Source organism: Psammomys obesus, unplaced genomic scaffold (assembly GCF_907164565.1).
Source record: "Psammomys obesus unplaced genomic scaffold, mPsaObe1.curated_primary_1811, whole genome shotgun sequence".
Classification (NCBI taxonomy): Eukaryota; Metazoa; Chordata; class Mammalia; order Rodentia; family Muridae; genus Psammomys; species Psammomys obesus.
This window is the reverse complement of record NW_026591816.1, coordinates 7,457,461-7,477,432: the sequence shown is the minus strand read 5'-3', so window position 1 is coordinate 7,477,432 and position 19,972 is coordinate 7,457,461. Positions and strand designations below refer to the sequence as shown.

Below are 19,972 nucleotides of genomic sequence, written 5' to 3'. Positions count from 1 at the left end.
GTGAAGGCAACACTACTCCCCGTGGCACACCCCCACCCCACCTCAGGCTGAAAGTACATTTATACTCAAAATCACATCTGCCTACCCGCATATTCCCCCCCGGGCTCTGACTGGCATTGCACCTTTCATGTGCCTGTGCTCACCCACAGTGCACACGTGGGTGTGTATACACACCTCAGGAGGGTTCTCACACCGTGCACATATACCTGTGCCCTTTCAACGTTACCAGACAGGATGCGGCCATGGCGATGCTACCCATCACCGGGGGATGGTGCACAAGGCAGAATCCCTGGAACTGCCGGGTGGGGGAGCAGGGCGCAAGGACAGGTCTCTGAAGGAGCTCGTCAGTCTAGTTTGGGGCACAGGTGAGAGCCTTCAGGGCTGACTTTGAATGCACCAGCACCAGAAACATCCCTTCTGGCTACACAAATGGTTTGATTAGATTGGAGACTACTGCAGGGTGACAGGTCTTTTCAGAGTCTTCTCCAGACTTGTCCATATGAGTCCCAGGGACCAAACTCAGGCCCTGAGTTCTCACCTCTACCTTACAAGCGCATCTGACAGATGGCCTCTTATGCTGGCAGGCTCCGAGTACCAGGTCTTATACATCGCTGATGACAACGAGATTCGCAGCTTGTTCCCTGGGCACCCCCAGTCAGCCTACGAGCAGGCCTTCCAGGGCGATGAGAGTGTCCGCATAGATGCCATGGACGTCCATGTCAAGGCCGGCCGCGTCTACTGGACTAACTGGCACACAGGCACAATCTCCTACCGGAGCCTGCCACCAGCTGCTCCTCCTACCTCTTCCAACCGTCACCGGCGGCAGCTTGACCGTGGGGTCACCCACCTCAATGTAAGTGCCCGGGCTGACAGAGGTCCTGGGGAAGAAACTCGGGAGCTGGCAGAGCTTACAGCTAGGAGGCAGGAGCTGACAGATAACTGCCAGAGCAATAAGAAGTATCGCTAGTTGGCCCTGCCACACGGCCACATAGGATACCAGAACAAATGGGCACAGCATCAGAGCCCACTCTGATTCCTGCTTGTCACTGATGACTCTGTGTCAATATTGGCCAACTTGCTTAACTATGTGGGGCCTCATTTTATCAATAAAATGAGTAATAGCTGCCCTGGACTTTTGTAGAGTTCAGTGGTAGCATGTATGCTTAGAATGTGTGAAGCCCTAGGTTTAATCCCCAGCAACAATGGAAATACAATAATAATAGTAATAGTAATAATAATACATAATCTTGTCATAAATCATTCCCAGCCTTACAGGCTTCTTTATGTGTCTGGCTGCTTGTTCTTTTAGGGCTGAACTGAGGGCCTCACATGTGCTTTGGCAATGAACTATGCTCCTAGCTTCATAGATTGCTTTTTTTTTTAATTTTTTTTTTACATTTAGAAAAAGAGAGAGATGGGGCTAGACAGATGGCTCAGTGGTTAAAAGCACTGGCTGCTCCTCCAGAGGACCAGGGTTCAATTCCCAGCACACACATGGCAGTTTACAACAGCCTGCAACTCGAGATCCAGGGGATCTGACACCCTTATACAGGCATACATGCAGGCAAAACCACTAATGCACATAAAATAAAAATGAAAAAATTGGAGCTGGGTGGTGGTGGCACACACCTTTAATCCCAGCATTTGGGAGGCAGAGGCAGGTGGATCTTTCTGAGTTCAAGGCTAGCCTGGTCTACAGAGTGAGTTCTAAGACAGCCAGAGGTATACAGAGAAACCGTGTCTTGAAAAACCAGAGAAAGAGAGAGAGAGCATGTAGAAGTCAGAGGACAACTTGAAAAAGTTAGTTCTGTTTCTATCATGAGTCCCAGAGATTGAACTCCGGTCATCAGGCTTAAAAGCAAGCACCTTTATCCACTGACCTAGCTCACTGTCCCCACCATAGCCTTTTTTAAACTGAGAATTAACTGGAAAAAACTGAAACTGTGCCAGGTGTGATGGCTCGTGCCTGTAATTCCAGCAGTATGAGTAGCAGAGGAAGGGAGATGTAAAGATAAAGGTCAGCACAGGCTATGTAGTGAGTCCAAATCGGCCTGAGCTCTGATAGAGACCTATTAAAAAGAAAAAAGAGCCTAGAGGTTGGCGTAGTCACATCAGTCTTGGCTGAGAAGACAAGGGCAGGCGGTCAGACGCAGGGGGATGGGCTAAGGAGCAGGAAGACAAAAGACGGCAGTCCCTGAACGTGTGACCCCATTTAGATTTCGGGGCTGAAGATGCCGAGGGGTATCGCCATTGACTGGGTGGCCGGGAATGTATACTGGACGGACTCCGGCCGAGATGTGATTGAGGTGGCGCAGATGAAGGGCGAGAACCGCAAGACACTCATCTCCGGCATGATTGATGAGCCCCATGCCATCGTGGTGGACCCACTGAGGGGGTAGGCACGGCTCCTGGGGGAGGTATCTCCACTGGTGTCAGGAAACCCTCAAGACAGGCAGTAGGCTCAGCATCCACAGGGGACAGAAGACCTCAGATTTCTAGGCTACCCTACCCTGGTCCTCAAGCCACTGCCGGGGACTCCCAGTTGAATAACTGACCTTTGCTTGACCAGCTGATATGCAGCCAAGATCTGGGTCCCCTGCAGGGGGCAGCCCTGTGCACTTAGACATGGCTGGTTTAGCACACTGTAGTTAAAGTAGCTCATGTTAGCGTGGAGCAGAAGTTGTCTCCTGGGTCTCAGTTGAAGGGGACATGGTATCTTCGGTACAACACCCAGCGGCACCCCAGGCCAGGTGCCCTCTGCTCCATCTTGGTCTGTCCCCTTGGCCCTGGAATCCAACCCACTCTCACTTCTCTCCCTCCCTAGCACCATGTACTGGTCAGACTGGGGGAACCATCCTAAGATTGAAACAGCAGCGATGGATGGAACCCTTAGGGAGACCCTCGTTCAGGACAACATCCAGTGGCCCACAGGTCCCTGGGACAGGGGTGGGCTGTGGGAGTGTGGGAAGACTTGGCTCACTGCCGCCTCAGAAGTCACCCAAAGGTCGCCCCTGAAGGCAGGGTGGGCCAAGGGCGGCGGGAACATTTCCGATGGGTGACTGGGAGAGGCTACAGGAGCAAGGCAGTGCTGGCTTGGACGCCAGACAGAGTCAGCTATATTCTCTGCACCTAGCCTGGTATGCCAGAGGCCGAGCGCTCACAGCATCCTCTCACCCCAGGCCTGGCTGTGGACTATCACAATGAACGGCTCTACTGGGCTGATGCCAAACTCTCAGTCATCGGCAGCATCCGGCTCAACGGCACTGACCCCATTGTGGCTGCTGACAGCAAGCGAGGTTAGAAGGTGGTCCCAGCATCCCAGCATTGCCTTCAGGCCTCCCGCCCTTCCCACTGGTCCCTAAGGCCTCACTTCCTGCCTCCATTTTTCTGGAGCCTGGGCCCCAGCCAGCCTGGGCTCACCTGTTCATTTACTCATTCTACCAATGAGTATCAAGTTGTGCAGAGTCAGCAGAGGTAGAAGAACTTGGCAAATGAAGGGAGAGAAAGCTGAAGTCTTCTGTGACCCCAGAAGTCTTGGGATGATGAGACCTTTTGCCAGTAGGGGGGCAGGGATGGTTTGCCTTGGACATGCTAAGTCTGAGGCGCCTAGAATGACAAAGCCAAGGGTCTTAGGAAGTGGGTCCATAGCCTTAATTTAATGTGACTCTACTCTACTCCCCGCCTCTGCCCCTCCCCCCAGGCCTAAGTCACCCCTTCAGCATTGACGTGTTTGAGGACTACATCTACGGCGTCACTTACATCAACAATCGTGTCTTCAAGATCCACAAGTTTGGACACAGCCCCTTGATTAACCTGACCGGGGGCCTGAGCCATGCCTCTGATGTGGTCCTGTACCATCAACACAAGCAGCCTGAAGGTGTGGCCAGCCGAGGAGAAGCCCAGGGTGTGAAAGGGAGGGGCAGTAAGACAGGAAGTGTCCTAAGTCCACAAAGCCCAGCATCTAACCCTTCCACACACCTGCAGTGACCAACCCCTGCGACCGCAAGAAATGCGAGTGGCTCTGTCTACTGAACCCCAGTGGGCCTGTCTGCACCTGTCCCAACGGAAAGAGACTGGATAACGGCACCTGTGTGCCTGTGCCCTCTCCAACACCCCCTCCAGATGGTACGCACGCCCTTTCCCAGGCACTGTAGGACCCCGTGCTCGCAGCCCCTGGCTTCCCTGACCCTTGATACTGCTGCTCTGCCCTGATGAGTCCTTCCCATAGCTCCTAGGCCGGGAACCTGCACTCTGCAGTGCTTCAATGGTGGCAGCTGTTTCCTCAATGCCCGGAGGCAGCCCAAGTGCCGCTGCCAGCCCCGTTATACAGGCGACAAGTGTGAGCTGGACCAGTGCTGGGAGTACTGTCGCAACGGGGGCACCTGTGCCGCTTCCCCCTCTGGTAAAGCCCCCAGCCAGGACTGGTGCTTTCCCCATCATCCTGGCCTCCAGCCCTCAGGCAGATGCCTTGCTTTGCCCCAGCATCCACTCCACTGGGCTGTTGCTTCCCCGGGGTCCCTCCCAGGTCTGCTATCGGCCCAGTGGTCCCCAGTGCCACCGTTCCATTTGCAAATCCTCTCTCACCAGGCATGCCTACGTGCCGGTGCCCCACAGGCTTCACGGGCCCCAAATGCACACAGCAGGTGTGTGCAGGCCATTGTGCCAACAACAGCACGTGCACAGTCAACCAGGGCAACCAGCCCCAGTGCCGATGTCTACCTGGCTTCCTGGGCGACCGTTGCCAGTACCGTGAGTGAAGCATCCCAGCCCTGGGGAAGGAAGAGGGGAGCAGGAATCTATAGGGGGAGTTGAGAGGAGGGAAGCCATGTGCAGATGAACCAAGCCCAGGCTGTGGGCACTGCCCACCATGTTGGCTCACCTCCCTGGTGTAGGCTTATTTAACAAAGGGATGCCCTGTCTGAATGCTTAGGGGTATTCTTGTGTCCTGGGGTCTGTGACAGGGCAGTAGGGGACTCAGGAGGAGGTGGGAGTCATCCATAGATCCTGGAGAGTCCTCCACACACACCGCATGGTGGACCCTTATGAAGGTGGGGCTCGAGGCACTTCCTGTCCATTCCCAACCACAGGACAGTGCTCAGGCTACTGTGAGAACTTTGGCACGTGTCAGATGGCCGCTGATGGCTCCCGGCAGTGCCGCTGCACCGTCTACTTTGAGGGGCCGAGGTGTGAGGTGAACAAGTGTAGCCGCTGTCTCCAAGGAGCCTGTGTGGTCAATAAGCAGACCGGAGACGTCACCTGCAAGTGAGTGGGACCTGCTTCCACATTCTGCCCTGTCAGAACCATGTGCCCCTCGCCTGCCGCTCCCAGCCCCGCTACTGTTCTAGCACCACAGATAACCTTCTGCCAGCCCCAGCTCCAGATCTTCATTCCTTCCCACAGCTGCACTGATGGCCGGGTAGCACCCAGCTGTCTGACCTGTGTCGGTCACTGTAGCAATGGTGGCTCCTGCACCATGAACAGCAAGATGATGCCCGAGTGCCAGTGAGTTCGGCCTGAGCCTCCTCAGAAAGACTGTCCCCTCCCCCTCAAATCTGCCCCTGTGGCTCTGCCTAGTTGCTGCAGCTACAGTAGTGGCAGAGGTGATGCCTGCCTGCTAAGCTTTGCTTCCTGCCTGCAGGTGCCCGTCCCATATGACGGGACCCCGTTGTGAGGAGCAGATTGTCAGTCAGCAACAACCTGGGCGTAAGTGCTGGGTTCGGTAGAACCACTGAGATCTGGTACAAGGGCTTTGTGTCTGCCATCTTCCCAGGCCTCACACTCAGTTTTCCCATGTCTCTCTGCAGATATGGCCTCCATCCTGATTCCTCTGCTGCTGCTGCTGCTGCTGCTTCTTGTGGCAGGAGTGGTGTTCTGGTATAAGCGGCGAGTCCGAGGGTGAGCCACTGGGAGTCTGGAAAATCCTGGCTGTTATTTTACAATCCAGTAACCTCACCAACATCACTGTTCCCTGACTCCTGCCTCTCCCCAGGGCTAAGGGCTTCCAGCACCAGCGGATGACCAACGGGGCCATGAATGTGGAGATTGGGAACCCCACGTACAAGATGTATGAAGGTGGAGAGCCTGATGATGTCGGGGGCCTGCTGGATGCTGATTTTGCCCTTGACCCTGACAAGGTACACTGAAGGCCACTGAAGGGGCTTCTGGAGCAGGGTCTAGGCTGGGAGTGGGCAGGGCAACCAAAGGTGTTGTATTGGCTGTGGCACAGAGGCGGGAGCTAGGGTATTCCAACCATCTGAACCGCCTATCGTTTTTTACAGCCTACCAACTTCACCAACCCAGTGTATGCCACGCTCTACATGGGGGGCCATGGCAGCCGCCACTCCCTGGCCAGCACGGATGAGAAGCGAGAACTCCTGGGCCAGGGACCTGAGGACGAGATAGGGGATCCCTTGGCATAGGGCCCTACTCCAACAAACATCCCCTGAGAGCCCCACCAACACAGATGAGTCCTTCAGTTAGCCTCCTCCCCAGCTATCCCTCCTCCGGCCCTGCCGGATGTACAAATGTAAAAATGAAGGAATTACTTTTTATATGTGAGCGAGCAAGCGAGCACAGTATTATCTCTTTGCATTCTCCTTCCTGCCTGCTCCTCAGCATCCCCCCATGTTGCCATGAGGGGCCAGGGAGGGCTCTGTGGCTCAAAGGTCTGAAGGAGCCCACCTACCTTCCCTATCAAACACACCCCTGAAAGCCAGTGGTACAGCCTTCTGCCGTGCAAGACACTGGACAAGGCTCCTTGTCCCGGCTTTCTCCTCCTCAGCTCTCTGGGGGTTACTTCTGGGGAGGTGGAGTCCTCCGCTGACCCTGTCTGAAAGGTTTGCCTCTGGCTGAGGTAGGAAGAAAAGAGTTGTTCTTGAGGGAGGTCACCCCAAGCCCCAGCTCCCACTTTAGGGCACCTCTGAGACCATGCTTCCAGACAAGCCTTCCCCTCTCCAGCGCCCCCACTGTGGCCCCTAGGGCTGTATACATTCTTTGGTAACTGTCCCCCAGCCTCCACTCCCCTGAGGACCAGGAAGAGTTGGGGCACACCAAGGAAGGGCAATCGGGCAGCCCCATTTTGGGGACATGAACGTTTTAATAATTTTTGCTGAATTCCTTTACAACTAAATAACACAGATATTGTTATAAATAAAATTGTAAAAAAGAAAAAAAAAAGAAAAGGAAAAAAAAAAAACCCACCACTGTGTCTGCATGCTAGTGTGAGACTTTGGGAGCTGGGACTGTGTTTGCCTGTTTCAGCCGCCAGAGGGAGCCTTGCTAGAGGCCAGCCTGAGAGTCCTAAGGTCCATGTCTCCAGCCCCACTCCATCCTCCTGTTTTGCTATGGCAGAGAAGAGCTGCTTCTTTTGGTGTATGACCTTGAGCGTTTTCAGGACTTATGCTGGTTGTAGCTGGTGTCCCCTGGCCCCAGCATGCTGGCTGGAAAACATGTTTCATTGCTTTATCTTCTCACAGTGCAGCTGTCCCCCACTGCCCCCAAAGTGAGATCCCCCCAGAAGTGAGTACATTGTGTCATAAAGGCCTTTAGGACAGTCTGCTATAGCCCTCTGCCCCAGGCTCCTTTTGAAATGTTGAAATGTTGACATCTCACTCTGATCCACGAGTAGAACCCTGTCTGTGCCCCGCCCCCCGTGCCCCAGCAGGATGGCTCAGTGGATAAAGCACTTGCTGTGAACCTCATAGCCTGAGTTTGACCTTGGAGTCCATGTAAGAGTGGGCAAGATGGGGCTGGAGAGAGGGCTCAGTGGTTAAGAGCACTGTTTGCTCTTCCAAAGGTCATGAGTTCAATTCCCAGCAACCACATGATGGCTCACAACCATCTATAATGTGAACCAATTCTCTCTTCTGGCAGGTGTAAATGCAGATAGAGCACTCATATACATAAAATAAATAAATTTAAAAAAAGGAGTGGGCAAGAACCCACTCCATAAAACTGTTCTCTAACCTCCACACTTTGCCACACACACCCAGAATATTTTTTTTTTCAACTAAAAAAACCTGGATTAGTGGAGGAGCTAGAATGAAGGAGAGTGAGACTCAGTTTGTCAGGCCCTCACCAAACACTGCAGGCATTCCAGGAGTTACCAAGAAAAGACTTCACCATCTAAGTTATCCCAAATCTCCTTGACCATCTTCCAAAGGGGTGTGAACCTCTCGCAGAAGGTTCCGCATCTTCACATTGCCCAGGGCTGAGGGGGAGGGAGGGTCAGAACCCTGCTCTCCCAACAGCAGCAAATAATGCCTCCCAAAGGAGCAGCCTAGCTGCTGACTCTCACTGGCTCAGCTTCCCCAGGGTAGTTCCCCCTCACTTCCTCCCTTGGGAGGTTTATGGTTAGAAGGACATAGAGAGACAAGACCCCTCCTTTTCCCTCCTCCTCAAGATGTCCATCTCCAACTTTACCCCTGAAGTCTTCAGACTCAGGCTGATCTTCCTCAGACTCCCTGGGGCTCTGGAAAGAGCAGCCCGCCCCCCCCCCCCCCCCGGCACAGATATTCCTTTCCTGTTGCCCCCCCCCCCCCCCGGGAGCCACTGATTCTCTGCCTGTCACCTCGAGATCCTGGTTAGAGCAAGATAGGCCCCCAGCTGCCACTTAGAAAACACACTCCTTTGGTTAGCACCCTCCCCCTCCCTGTCAGGACCAGGAGGGTCCACCTCTCCCAAAAATCCACCCAGCCAAGAACCAAAAAGACAGTGCAAAGGAGCATAGACTGATGCAGAGCTAATGAAAGGCAGATATTCTCAGAAAGGGTCAGGGAGAGGGAAAGGCCCAGATAAGAACTGCACATGTGTGGTCTCTCAGAGAATCAGATGACCAGTGATTCGGGGGAGGGCCTCAGGTCTTAAAGACGGAGACTACCTTTGCCTTCACCCAGTACTAAAGCACCCCCTGTGGTGGGGGCAGCCCTGGATTCCTGTTGGGGCCATTTGGACTTACTCCTGACACTTTGACCCATCCTGCCTCTATTCTTCCAGCCCTCACTGCACCCAAATTGCTGTGTTCTGGTTTTTGTCTCCATGGGTGTCACTGAATCCTCCTTACACCTCAGCATCCCTATCCTTTCCCTTATTCTCCTTTTGGTGTCTGTCACGTCCTATATGTGTCTGTCTGTTCTTTTCATATTCTTAGGCTCATCTCTTGGATTGCCAGTGTGTGTGTGTGTGTGTGTGTGCGCGCGCGCGCAGCTCTGTGGGTATTTGCCTCTGTCAAAGCACGAGAGTGCTTTGTGTAGTATCCTGCCGTTTATGCATGTCACTGTGTGGTCCTGTGTGTATAAATCATGTGTCCATCTGTGTGTGCCCGTGAGCCTCCGTGTGCTCATCTTTCTGGGGATGTATTTTGTTCTATGGGTGCCCTCACTGCTACAGTATCCTGCTACTGTGAAAGTAGGGTATGCCTGGAGAGATGTCTTGGGGTGTGGGCCTGTCTTTTTAGCCTTGGCTTGTTCCTATCTCTTGCTGTCTAGGTGTTGGTCATACCACCACCTCAGCCTCAGCCACAGCGCATAGCAACAGCTGACAGCTGAAGACTCCCTGGGCAGGAAAGAGACCAGTGGGAGGAGGAAATGTGAAGAAACAGCCCAGAGGATGAGAACAGAGACAGTGCTGAATCTGGGGACAGAGACAAGGACAGAGTTAGACAGGGAAGGGGACAGGATGAGAAGAGATGGGAGTGAAAGATGGGGCTGTGAGAGGAAAATACAGGACTGTACCAAGAGGCTGGGCAGACTGCACTGATGACTTTCTGCCCAGCCCCCATGCAAGGGTGCTCTGGGCTGGGCAAGGGTCAGCAACGCAGGTCGAGGGGCTAACTTAAAAGAGCTAGTCTAGCCAAGGGGTCCCGGCACCACAGAGGTGCTGGGGGGCGGGGGGCGGGGAGCCGGGCGCCGTTTGTCAGCCCTATTGACAGACGTGATGGGGTTTCCGTCCGTGATCAATGATTCTCATCTCCAGGCCGAATGAGCCGCGGGGCGTCCATCCATCCCCGTCACCCGCGCTTGGTGGTAGACGCCTGAGGCCCCTCCCTCCCTCACCTCGGCCCTGTCCCACTACCCCAGACCTACCTCGGCCAAGAGCACGGCAGCCCCCCCACCCCTCCGCATCTCCCCCGCGGGTTTCACAGGACCCTGGTCCTGCCGCGCCGCCCAGCCTGGCCGGGCTCCTGCTCTGTGATGCCCCCTTCCCGCGCACCGTGGGGCTTCCCGTGGAGCCCCACACCCTGTCCTAACCCTCATCAGAGCCGAGATCTGGCGTCTTTGGGGCGCCGCCCCCAAACCCTACGACCCTCTCCTGCTTCACACCTGAGCCGGGGCGTGTCCCGGGCGTGTCGCGGTGAAAGTCACCTTCCGTGCCCCCAGCTGGGCGGGAGGGGGCGCGCGGGGCGCGGCCGGGATTGGAGCACCGCGGAGCCCCGCCCCACCCCGCCCGCCGGACTCAGACCCAACTTTCTCCCCCGCCCGCGCCCCGCCCCCAGCGCCGCGCTCCGCTCCTCGCTCAGTCCCGCGGGCCGAGCCGCCGCTTCCCGCCGCTCGCGCCGCCGCCCGCCGCCCGGCGCCCCTCGCCCTGCGCCCAGTCCGGCCCGACCCGGACCCGCCCCGCCCGACCCAGTCGGCCGCCCGGGAAGATGCGGCTGCTCCCGGAATGGCTCCTCTTGCTCTTTGGTCCCTGGCTCCTTAGGAAGGTAAGGGTGGTAGAGCCGAGACGCGGGGTCCGAGACACGAAGAGCCTTGCGTGCTAGGGGGCTCCGTGCGTCCGCCCCGCCCCCAGCACTAATCGTCCCAACTTTGTGCGTCCTGGGGTGCACCGACAGACAGACTGTCCGCCTTAGGACTGGCACGCGCCCAGCGCAAGTTGGCTGAGGGTTAGAAGAAGGTGCGGGGTGGAGGCCGGGATCCGATCGGCTTCAGGCTCGACGGGGGAGGGGACGAAGCGCGACCCGAGAGTGCGCCAGACAGAGAAGGAGTGCGAGACAGACAGCTAAGCCAGCGGGTGTTAGCTTAGCCTTCTTTCCGCGCCTCCCTAGCTTGCCTCCCTCTGTCTGTCCTTCCTTCCAGCCCTCACCCTCTACCTTCCCGTTTCTCTTCTCCTTACTTGTCACCATGCCAGGTAGGCTCTGCGAGCCGAGCAGACGTCGCCCAGGCACACGCGCTTCCACGGACCCACACCAGCAGGGCTGAACTTGCTTACACTCCCCATCACATCTCCCGCGGAGACACCATCTCCCCTGCACAACCTCGCAGACACACCCCTCTCTCGCGCCCGGTGGACGGGGGGTTGCTGTCTGGGAGGGAGTCTCTCCTCCAGCCTCCTCCCTGCCCCCACCTTTCTTCGCTACCTCTTTTCCTGGGGTTTCTAGATGAAGACCCAAAGGCTAAGAGAGCTCAGACCTCACCCTGCCCGGACCCTGTTTGAGGTCTTCGGCCCATATGCATGCTGTGTTCATACGTGCCGCTGTGGAGTGTGTAGGTTAAAACCAGTTCCTGCGTGCTAGCAGGCGTCCGGCGAACCACGCTTGGGGCTGAGCACTGGGGCCCAGAGTGAGTGTCTGTGGAGTGCACGGTGATACTGTCGTTGCATGGGTGACTGTGCCTTCACAGCACAGCCATCTAATTGTGCCATGGTGTGTGATTCACAGGGTTGTTTAGACCGTGGCCCCCGACTGCCATTCCCAACTGTGACCTACCCAGTTTAAGGGCAAGCAGCTGGCTCCGCAAGCCCTCACTCTTGGACCTTATCACCAGCCCCTGAAAGAGTCCAGTAATTCTCTCCAAAACACTTGGACCCCAGCCCCGATGTGATGTCCTCAACAACACCAGGAGGGTAGGGACTACCCCGTGAGGTATTAGTAGAGTCCTCTGATTCCCCCAAGCCCCCACCTACTGACCTTGAGAGAGTGGACGCTAGGCAAAATTATTTATTAAAAGGAAAGAAAGAAAATAAGGGAAAAAAGCCCCCCATGTAAAAACTGCTGCCTCTGGCAGAAGCTTCTCTCGAAATTGAGGCCTGGATTTACTGTCTGGGAGGCAGTCTTCCCCCAGGAAGGCTGCAGGAGAGGGTCAGGCCCAAAACCACAGTGTGTGCTGGCCTGGGGTCACCGAGGAGGGGAGAATGCCATTGCCTTGACTCCCACCGCAAACCCACCCCCATCAAATTAACTCCCTGACGGACAAATCTGCTTTAATTTCCTTTGCCCCCTGAAGGGGAATGAAACATCTGGCAGAGACTTGAGGGAGAGTGAGCATAAGGATATGAAAGGTGGGGTGGGAGTCTAGCTGAGAGAGAGAGAGAGAGAGAGAGAGAGAGGAGAGAGAGCCGCAGCTCTGGGTGTCGGTGGTGGAACAGTAGGGGAGTGCCTACCTGCCATTTGGTCCAGCCTGTGCACAAGTGAGTCTGTGCTTATGCACGGTGTGTAAATGTGCGTGACTTTGCACGCTATTGTGTAAAGACATGTGTTCTCACATGGACTTGTGGTAAGATGGTGCACATGTGTAGCTCCTCAGGGTCTCTGATGTATTTGCATGCTGGAGCACATCTGTTATTGGCATGGGAGTCTGGGTTTGTGAGTGAACATTTGTGTGCTCATAGCTCTGAGTCCAGCCGGGTGTGAGCACGGACTGTGAGCCTCAGACGTGTTCGCCTGACTGTGAGTGTGAATGTGCACCCCTGAGCGCGCCTGCTTTCAGGGACATTGATGCTGTGCCGGGAGTGGGCTAAAGGTGAGACTAACACTGGCTCAATTCATAGAGCAGCTCTGGGACATCTTGACCATCTTTCCAATACTGTCTTCACCCCCTTTCTCTCTGAACCTGCCTTCCTTTCCCCTTACCAAAGCAGCTGCCTACTGGGAGAAACAGCAGGCGATCAATAGTCACTAATCACTAATTACTAATCAGCTGGGGGAGGGCAGGGGCAGGGACCCTGCGGGACCTTTCAGCTCTATCCTGCCTCAGGGAAGGATCAGACATGCTAGTCTCTCCGTCTAGGCCAGCTACGGCCCTGTGCCAACCACTGCCTCCCAGCTCCTCGCCCTCCTCGAGCCCCCTAACTAAGCTCTGGCTGGGCCACTTAGGCACGTGCAGCTTAAGCTTGGTCCCAGAGCTGCTGGCTGGGATTTGGGGGTAATCAGGGGCCGCAGCTGGGCCAGGGACACTGGAGGAGGGGGTCTACAGTCACAGTTCCCTTGGGCCACAGCTTGCAGCCAAGGCTCACAGCCCGAATGGGAGGGGCAGCGCTGGAAAGGAGAATTTACAGAGAGGGTCATGATTGGGCTGGATAAGGAGCTAGATGGGGATCTAGGAGGAGGTAATGATGGAGATGTTTGTAAGGAAGCAGAAGGCAGGTAAAGAAGAGTCACTGGGGCCAGAGACCCACAACTGGAGAGTGGCAAGATAATCTTTGAAAGCCAGCAGGTAAGTGGAAGGACCCTAGGAGATTAGTGAAGGGATAATTAGCAGGAACTAGGGAACTCTGAATAGAGAGAACCCAGGAACTCAGTATAGGCCTGGGCAAGGGATCAAGGTTAACAGAAAGGCTCAAGCTCAGAGGGGCTCCCAAGATATACAGTAGAAGCGACCTGGCATGGGGAGCTGGAAGTGTGGCCTTGAGCACTGGAAATTGGCGACTCTCCCCATCTCCCCCTCCTGCCCCTCCTCCACCTCCATCCCGTCCACTCCCCCTCCAGCTCAGGCTTCGGGAAATTACATCCCTGCTCCACGGCTCCCCCCACCCCCACCACCTCGCCCTGGAGCCGGCGCCTTTATAGGCACATTTATTGCAATAATAAAGTGAGGCGAGGGGCGGGGGGTAGGGGTGGGGGCGGGGGGGCAGCTGTTCCCGGGAGGACCGCGCCGGCTCTACTAGGAAGCAGGGAAATAAAATAAAATAAAATAAAATCAAAATTCAGATAACGGTGAGCCTTGCGCAGCAGGCAGCGGGCAGGCAAGCCGGTGGGGCTGTCGGGGAGCGGGCGATCGGCCCAAGGACAGAGCTCACCTCACCAACAGGCCCTCATCTTTGCTCTGTAGCTGGAAGAGGTACCTTCACCTCCACTTGCCTGGCCCCCTCCCAAACTCGATCCTGGCCTTCTGCCTCTTCCTCCACCTGTGATGACCTGTCCTCAGGCTCTTGTCTCTATCCATATTGCCTATCACTTTCCAGTCCCCCAATAGCTTCCCCAAACCCCATCGCCTACGTCTCTACCCATGAGCATTCTTGTTTTTGCCTAATAACCATCTCTATCTCTCCCTTTCTGTTCTGCCCTATCCCGTCCCCATCCCTGTCTCATCCTCATGCTAGCCAGTCTTTAGTGCCCATTTGTCATTGAACATGCCTGTCCCATTTTAGCTCCCACCCTCTTCTACATCCCGTGTTCCTTCTTCTGGTCCCTAGCCCATGGAAGTCCAAGTCTCTGCCCAATACCCAGCCACCATTTGCAACCCCTTCATCTTTGTCCCCATGTTATCTTTTTACCTAAGCTTCTTACAGCCTAGTACCCAATCCTAGTTCCTGTCTCTGTCTGCCCTGGTACTCACCTAGGCTTGTCCGCTTCTGTCCCCCACCCCCTCCTCCTGCAACAGCTTCCAGTCAGACTTCACCCCACCCTGACCTGACTGCAGTGATGATTCTCTACTTGTGGGCACTCCGTATGCTATTGCTTCCTTCCCCAAACACAGGGTGTTCCTCCCCCGATGAATGATGAATCTGTAAGCTCTTCCCTGACCCAAAGGGAAGAGAGAAGCAATGGATAGGCTGGAGGCCCAGGAGGGTGCACCCTGCAATGCAGCTAAGGGGGTCTGACAGCCTGATTCTCCCTCTCAGGTCCCAGCCGTCCTATTCCCAAAGAGTCTCTGCCTCCCCCACCTCTTGGTGGGGTTTGTTTTAGCATTAGGAGATGGCCTCAACTCCCCCTCAGGTGTGTGGGCCTGCTGCCTTGGGGCAAAGTATTCTTGGCTGAGTTCCTCCGGAATAGGCCCCAAAGAGTGTGCTGTAAGCCCCCCCAACCATGACACCACCACACACCTCCACCTCCCACCGAGGATGACAGCCAGCCGGCCAGCCTCTCCCCTCTGCAAATGTCACGGCGCCCAATTAGTTTAATTAAACCAGCTTTCAAGTTGGGGGTCCCTCCTTAGTCAACACCCTGCTCAGGCTCTCAGTCACGGCGGGGGGGGGGGACTCCGGCAAAAAGGAGATCCCTTGCCACCTTCCCCCCCGCCCATCCGCTGCTGGAGACCGACAACCGGGCAGGAGAGAGCCATGGTTAGAGAGACAGAAATGCCACTGGGGGGGGGGGGCACTCCCCAGACTGGAAATTAGACACAAACTGGGGGAAGAAACGGAGACAGAGAGATTGAAAGAAGAGTGGGGAAAGAGGGAGAGAGAGAGAAACAGTGGAAGATGAGAGTAAGAGAGGGAGAGAGAGCGTGAGCAATCAAGGAAGCCAGAGGGAGGATTTTATTTTATTTTATTCCATGTTCCCATTTCTCGGCTCGTTTCCTCCCAGACTCTCACCCCTCCCAGCCCGAGCGCCCCACCCCCAAGGTCGCTTCAGCTGCCTATCCCCCAACTCTTCCCTTTTATCTTAGCTGTCTCCAGCAGTGGGTGGGGGCTGTGGGTTCCAAAGCCAGGGATTTGCCAGGATCACAGAAGCAGAGACAGCAATTTGCCTGAGCTCAGAGGTGGGGGACAGCCTGGCACCTCTGTCCTGCCAGGCCTCATTTCTACCCATCTTTTCCTCTGAGGAGAGTGAGCCTACAACCCTGAAAGACACTGGGCTGGCTGCAGGACAGAGAGTTCTAAGATGTCCTGGGAACCAGTAGCTGGAGGCATTTGATGTCCTAGGATAATGCTGCTTGATGGGGGGAGAGAAATGGGATGATGGCCAGCTGGAAATAGGAAGGGTTTGGTCCCCAGAGGCAGAGATTAGGGGGTAAGACTTTCACTGAAACCTCACCCACTCCTACCTCCAGACCCCCGACCCTGGGCTCAATTCCACCCCCTGGAGCTTCCTCTCTGCCTCCCATCTCCATTTTAGGCCTCTTTCCCCAGCCCTACTCAGGTGCCCCCTCTGGGTGCTAGGTGCCAGCTGAAGCTTGTCTGCCTGAGTCAATCACTCTTGCTGCCTCCACCCCCTCACCTGGGTTGGGAGGAGGGCTGGATGGGAGAAGGAATGAGGGGGCGATAAATATGTATGACTAGCGGGTGGCGGCAGCATTAATAACCTAGGATCGCAGCGCTGCAGGGATGGAGACCAGCCAGTAGAGATTCTAGCCCAGCTCGGCCATTCTTGTCCCTTGTCCACACAGTGTATAGACTCCGATGTGGTGTATGCAAACAGAGGGGGCACCCATGCTTTTCAGGCCCTTTACCCTTCTACACTCAGCCTGCAAACCAGCATCCTGTCATTCAGATAGAATTTGTGCAGGCTGGTGTGTGTGTGTGTGTGTGTGGCACACACTCTTGTGGTATGAACAAAGACCAATGTCACTGTGTAGATACCCCTTAGAAAGACCCTGACACAAGGACACCTCTAGACAGTCACACAACAACTCTGTACACAGGCATACAACTACCATAGCTACACACAGACCACTGCCACAAACCGACACAGACCAGGACATACAGAGAAGCCCCCAGGTAATCCAGGCACACATGCACAATGCACAGGCAGCTACCTGAAAGCAGATGGGGACTCGAGCGCTCACACACACACACACACACACACACACAGCCTCCTCAGGCTGATATACATGGGCACACAGACACATACACACAGAGAATCAACACAGCCACACACAGCCTTCACAGACTATGTACAAGCTCCTCCAGACAGAACCCATGGACACAACTATTTCAAGGTAACACCCCCCCACCCCCACACACACAGCTGCCTCTCCCAAGGGACTTGCAGGCAGTCAGGGCCACGCTACCGGTCGTGTCTAGCTCAGGCTGACTGACACTGACGAGCTCTGCTCCTCTCCCTCCCGCTCACCGCTCACCGTGCTGGAGCAGCATCTCCATATTTCTCCCTCTCACTCTCCTGTCGCTCTCTCCCTGCTCCTTCATTCCCAGCTACCCCCCTCCACACACCCCAAGATAATTGATGGCCCAGATCTGATCCATCTTGTACTCGAATCTGCTCTGTCTCCCAGATCCCCTGCCACCTGAGACAGGCTGGCACCGGCACCCTGGGCAGGAAGGGTGACTCCTCCAGCCCTTCCAAGCCAAGGGGTTGGGGACAGGAGGAGTGCCCGCCCCTTTATTCCCCGAACCTCAGCCCATGGTCTGGGATTTTCTCTGCTCAGTTGGGTCTTAGAGGCCCTTCCCGGAAGGAGGAAGAACAGGATGGAGCTGGTCTTTGCAGAAACCGGGAAGATCTTCCTATCTCTTTACTGACGCTGGATGTCGGGGTGCAGACGTCTAGGTTGTCCAGTTCAGGCCCGTCTCTAGGAACATCAAAGGCCAGACTATCCAAAAAGGGCTTCTCCCTTTACCCGCCCACACCAGAGCAGGCTTTGTCTTTATGCCCAGCCTGGAGCTCTGTGACAACCCAGGGATCATCAGGTCATTTCCCAGGTGTAGAAGCTTGGGTCCAGATACATGAAGTGACTTGGCCAAGACCACGGAGCTTGAAAGGGCTACAAGACCTGACCCCAAATCTACTCCAGAGCCACCACTGTGGGCTGCCCAGTCCAGCGTGTCTTCTCTCTTCCCACACAGGCCGTCGGTGGCCAGATCGCGGAGTCCGGAAGGCCGCAGTACCTGGAGCTGCGTCCCGCCATGGCCGGAGAGGGCGCCCGCGGCCAGCAGCTCCCATCGCCCGGGTCTTCCGAGGGCCTGGGCACGCCGCGCTCCTGGAGCTGGGCTTGGCCCGCCAACCACACCGGGGCGCTGGCCAAGCCCGGGGCCGCCGGCGGCCTGCCCGCGCCGCGCACCAAAAGGAAGCCATCCATTAAAGCGGCCCGCTCCAAGAAGATTTTCGGCTGGGGGGACTTTTACTTTCGTGTGCATACCCTCAAGTTCTCGCTGCTGGTGACCGGCAAGATCGTGGACCACGTGAACGGTACCTTCAGTGTGTACTTCCGTCACAACTCGTCCAGCCTGGGGAACCTGAGCGTCAGCATCGTGCCGCCCTCCAAGTGCGTGGAGTTCGGGGGCGTCTGGCTGCCGGGGCCCGCCCCTCACGCCCTGCAGTCTGCGCTGGCGCTAGAGGGCGTGCTTCCCGGGCTGGGGCCCCCTCTGGGGATGGCGGAGCAGAAACTGGGGAGCAACCTCGGGGGCGCGCTTGCCGGCCCACTCGGAGGCGCGCTGGGAGTGCCCGGGACCAAAGAGTCGCGCGCTTTTAACTGCCACGTGGAGTACGAGAAGACGAACCGCGCCCGCAAGCACCGCCCGTGCCTGTACGACCCGTCGCAGGTGTGCTTCACTGAGCACACGCAGAGCCAGGCCGCGTGGCTCTGCGCCAAGCCCTTCAAAGTTATCTGCATCTTCGTCTCCTTCCTCAGTTTTGACTACAAACTGGTGCAGAAGGTGTGCCCAGACTATAACTTCCAGAGCGAGCACCCCTATTTTGGATAACGCCCCCATCCTGGGCCCTGAACTTGTCACCAGATCACAGCCTCACTAGGTGGGACCCCTCCCTGTACCCCATGCTCCTGTGACCGCCCCCACCTCTTCCACTGTGGCTAAAGGGGAGGAAAGCAGGCTTCCCCGAGACTGTCAGCCAGTGTGGTTCTCCATATCCTTGTGGCCCCGAGTGTCCCCGAGGCTGGGGTAGTCTCCAGCGGCAAATTGGAGAGGCAAGAACACAGCAGCAGAGCAGGCGAGGCCTGGGGGTTGCTTCGGGTTTCCTAGGAACACATATTGGCTCCCGCTTCTGCCCTTCCCGCCGCTTTAAGGACCCCTGCCCTGGCACTCTTTCTTTCCCCAAGCCTGGTCCTACCCCACCCGACTGTAACAGTCTGAAAGCCCCAGCCCACCTAGCCCCCTCCGGTTCTTCTGTGCCCTGCGTCAGTACCCCTTTCCTCCCAACCTGGCTGAAGCCAAAGTCTTGACCAGGAGGCTCAGCCTGGCCCCTGCGCCCTGCCTCCCTCCCTTCTTCCCTCCCGCGCCCGCAAGGCCGGCCCCAGCTGCCCTATCTGGCTGCTTCTCGGTGATAATTTTTTCAACGCCAAAACACACGGAAAGGGGAACAAAATAAAACGAAATCCAATACTCGTCGGTGTGAGACCTTTGTAGGAAAGGCGGGCGGGCGGGCAGGTATGGGGTTTTGTCTGGTAAAGGCTGAGCCAGGCCTCTTTCCTTGGTGGCTGTCGGGGAAACCGAGGTAAACACTGACAGATCCTACACCTCGGAATTCATTCCAGACCTGATCAAGGAGTGCACAACCGGTGGGTAAGTGTCCTCCCCTCTGGGTGGGGATTATCTAAGGTGAGTGAATGGTAGAGAAGGTAAATAGAATGGGGGTTAGACCAGAGGTGGGACTTCCGGAGACTGTTTGGATGGAGATTTGGGGGAACGGAGGTTTAAGACCTTGAACCAGATGAAGAGGCAGGCTCCGCCGGGCTGGAGGGAAGGGGAACAGTGTTTGGTGTTTGCGGCATCTGGAGTCATCGATCTTCCTTTTCCTTCCTAATTTCGTGGGCGCTGAGTTTGCAGACGGATGAGGGAGGGAGGGAGCATTGGGACGAGGGGCTGGGGGAAGGGACGAGCTCAGGTTTGGAGGGCGGGGCCGAGTCCCGGCTGGTAGCCGCTCGCAAACAGCCCCCTTCAGCCAGCTGCCCATCCTTTCCACCCCCGCCTTCAGCTCCCTCCCGCAGCCTTGGCTGCTAATTTTATCCACCCCCAACCCTGGCCCGGGCGTTAATTGGCTGCGGCTTCATTAGTAGTTCTCAGCTCAGCAGCCCCCCTCCCCTTGGGACCCCTCTGACTGGGTCTTGGGGTGTGTGCAGACAAG

General features: G+C 56.3%; 2 protein-coding genes across 3 annotated transcripts in view; both read left to right on the top strand.

Moving 5' to 3' along the window:
- Positions 1-7,199, top strand: part of Lrp1 (LDL receptor related protein 1) — a 77,573-nt gene extending 70,374 nt beyond the window's left edge. The window contains exons 76-89 of the mRNA XM_055611970.1: positions 585-853; positions 2,217-2,395; positions 2,825-2,931; positions 3,180-3,296; positions 3,701-3,877; positions 3,985-4,125; positions 4,229-4,402; positions 4,588-4,749; positions 5,088-5,262; positions 5,401-5,502; positions 5,639-5,703; positions 5,805-5,895; positions 5,990-6,134; positions 6,279-7,199. Of these exons, the coding sequence (XP_055467945.1) occupies positions 585-853; positions 2,217-2,395; positions 2,825-2,931; positions 3,180-3,296; positions 3,701-3,877; positions 3,985-4,125; positions 4,229-4,402; positions 4,588-4,749; positions 5,088-5,262; positions 5,401-5,502; positions 5,639-5,703; positions 5,805-5,895; positions 5,990-6,134; positions 6,279-6,419 (2,045 nt within the window). The 3' untranslated portion in view covers positions 6,420-7,199. The remainder of the gene's footprint in view (positions 1-584; positions 854-2,216; positions 2,396-2,824; positions 2,932-3,179; positions 3,297-3,700; positions 3,878-3,984; positions 4,126-4,228; positions 4,403-4,587; positions 4,750-5,087; positions 5,263-5,400; positions 5,503-5,638; positions 5,704-5,804; positions 5,896-5,989; positions 6,135-6,278) is intronic.
- Positions 7,200-10,547: 3,348 nt separating this feature from the next.
- Nxph4 (neurexophilin 4) lies at positions 10,548-19,227 on the top strand. 2 transcript variants are annotated; one of them, XM_055611968.1, is made up of 2 exons: positions 10,548-10,699; positions 17,737-19,227. In XM_055611968.1, the coding sequence occupies exons 1-2, from the start codon at positions 10,643-10,645 to the stop codon at positions 18,592-18,594; spliced, it is 915 nt and encodes a 304-aa protein (XP_055467943.1). In that variant the 5' UTR covers positions 10,548-10,642; the 3' UTR covers positions 18,595-19,227. The 2 variants fall into 2 exon arrangements, with proteins under 2 accessions (XP_055467943.1, XP_055467944.1); XM_055611969.1 differs by lacking the exon at positions 10,548-10,699 and adding an exon at positions 13,298-13,427.
- Positions 19,228-19,972: the final 745 nt, after the last annotated feature.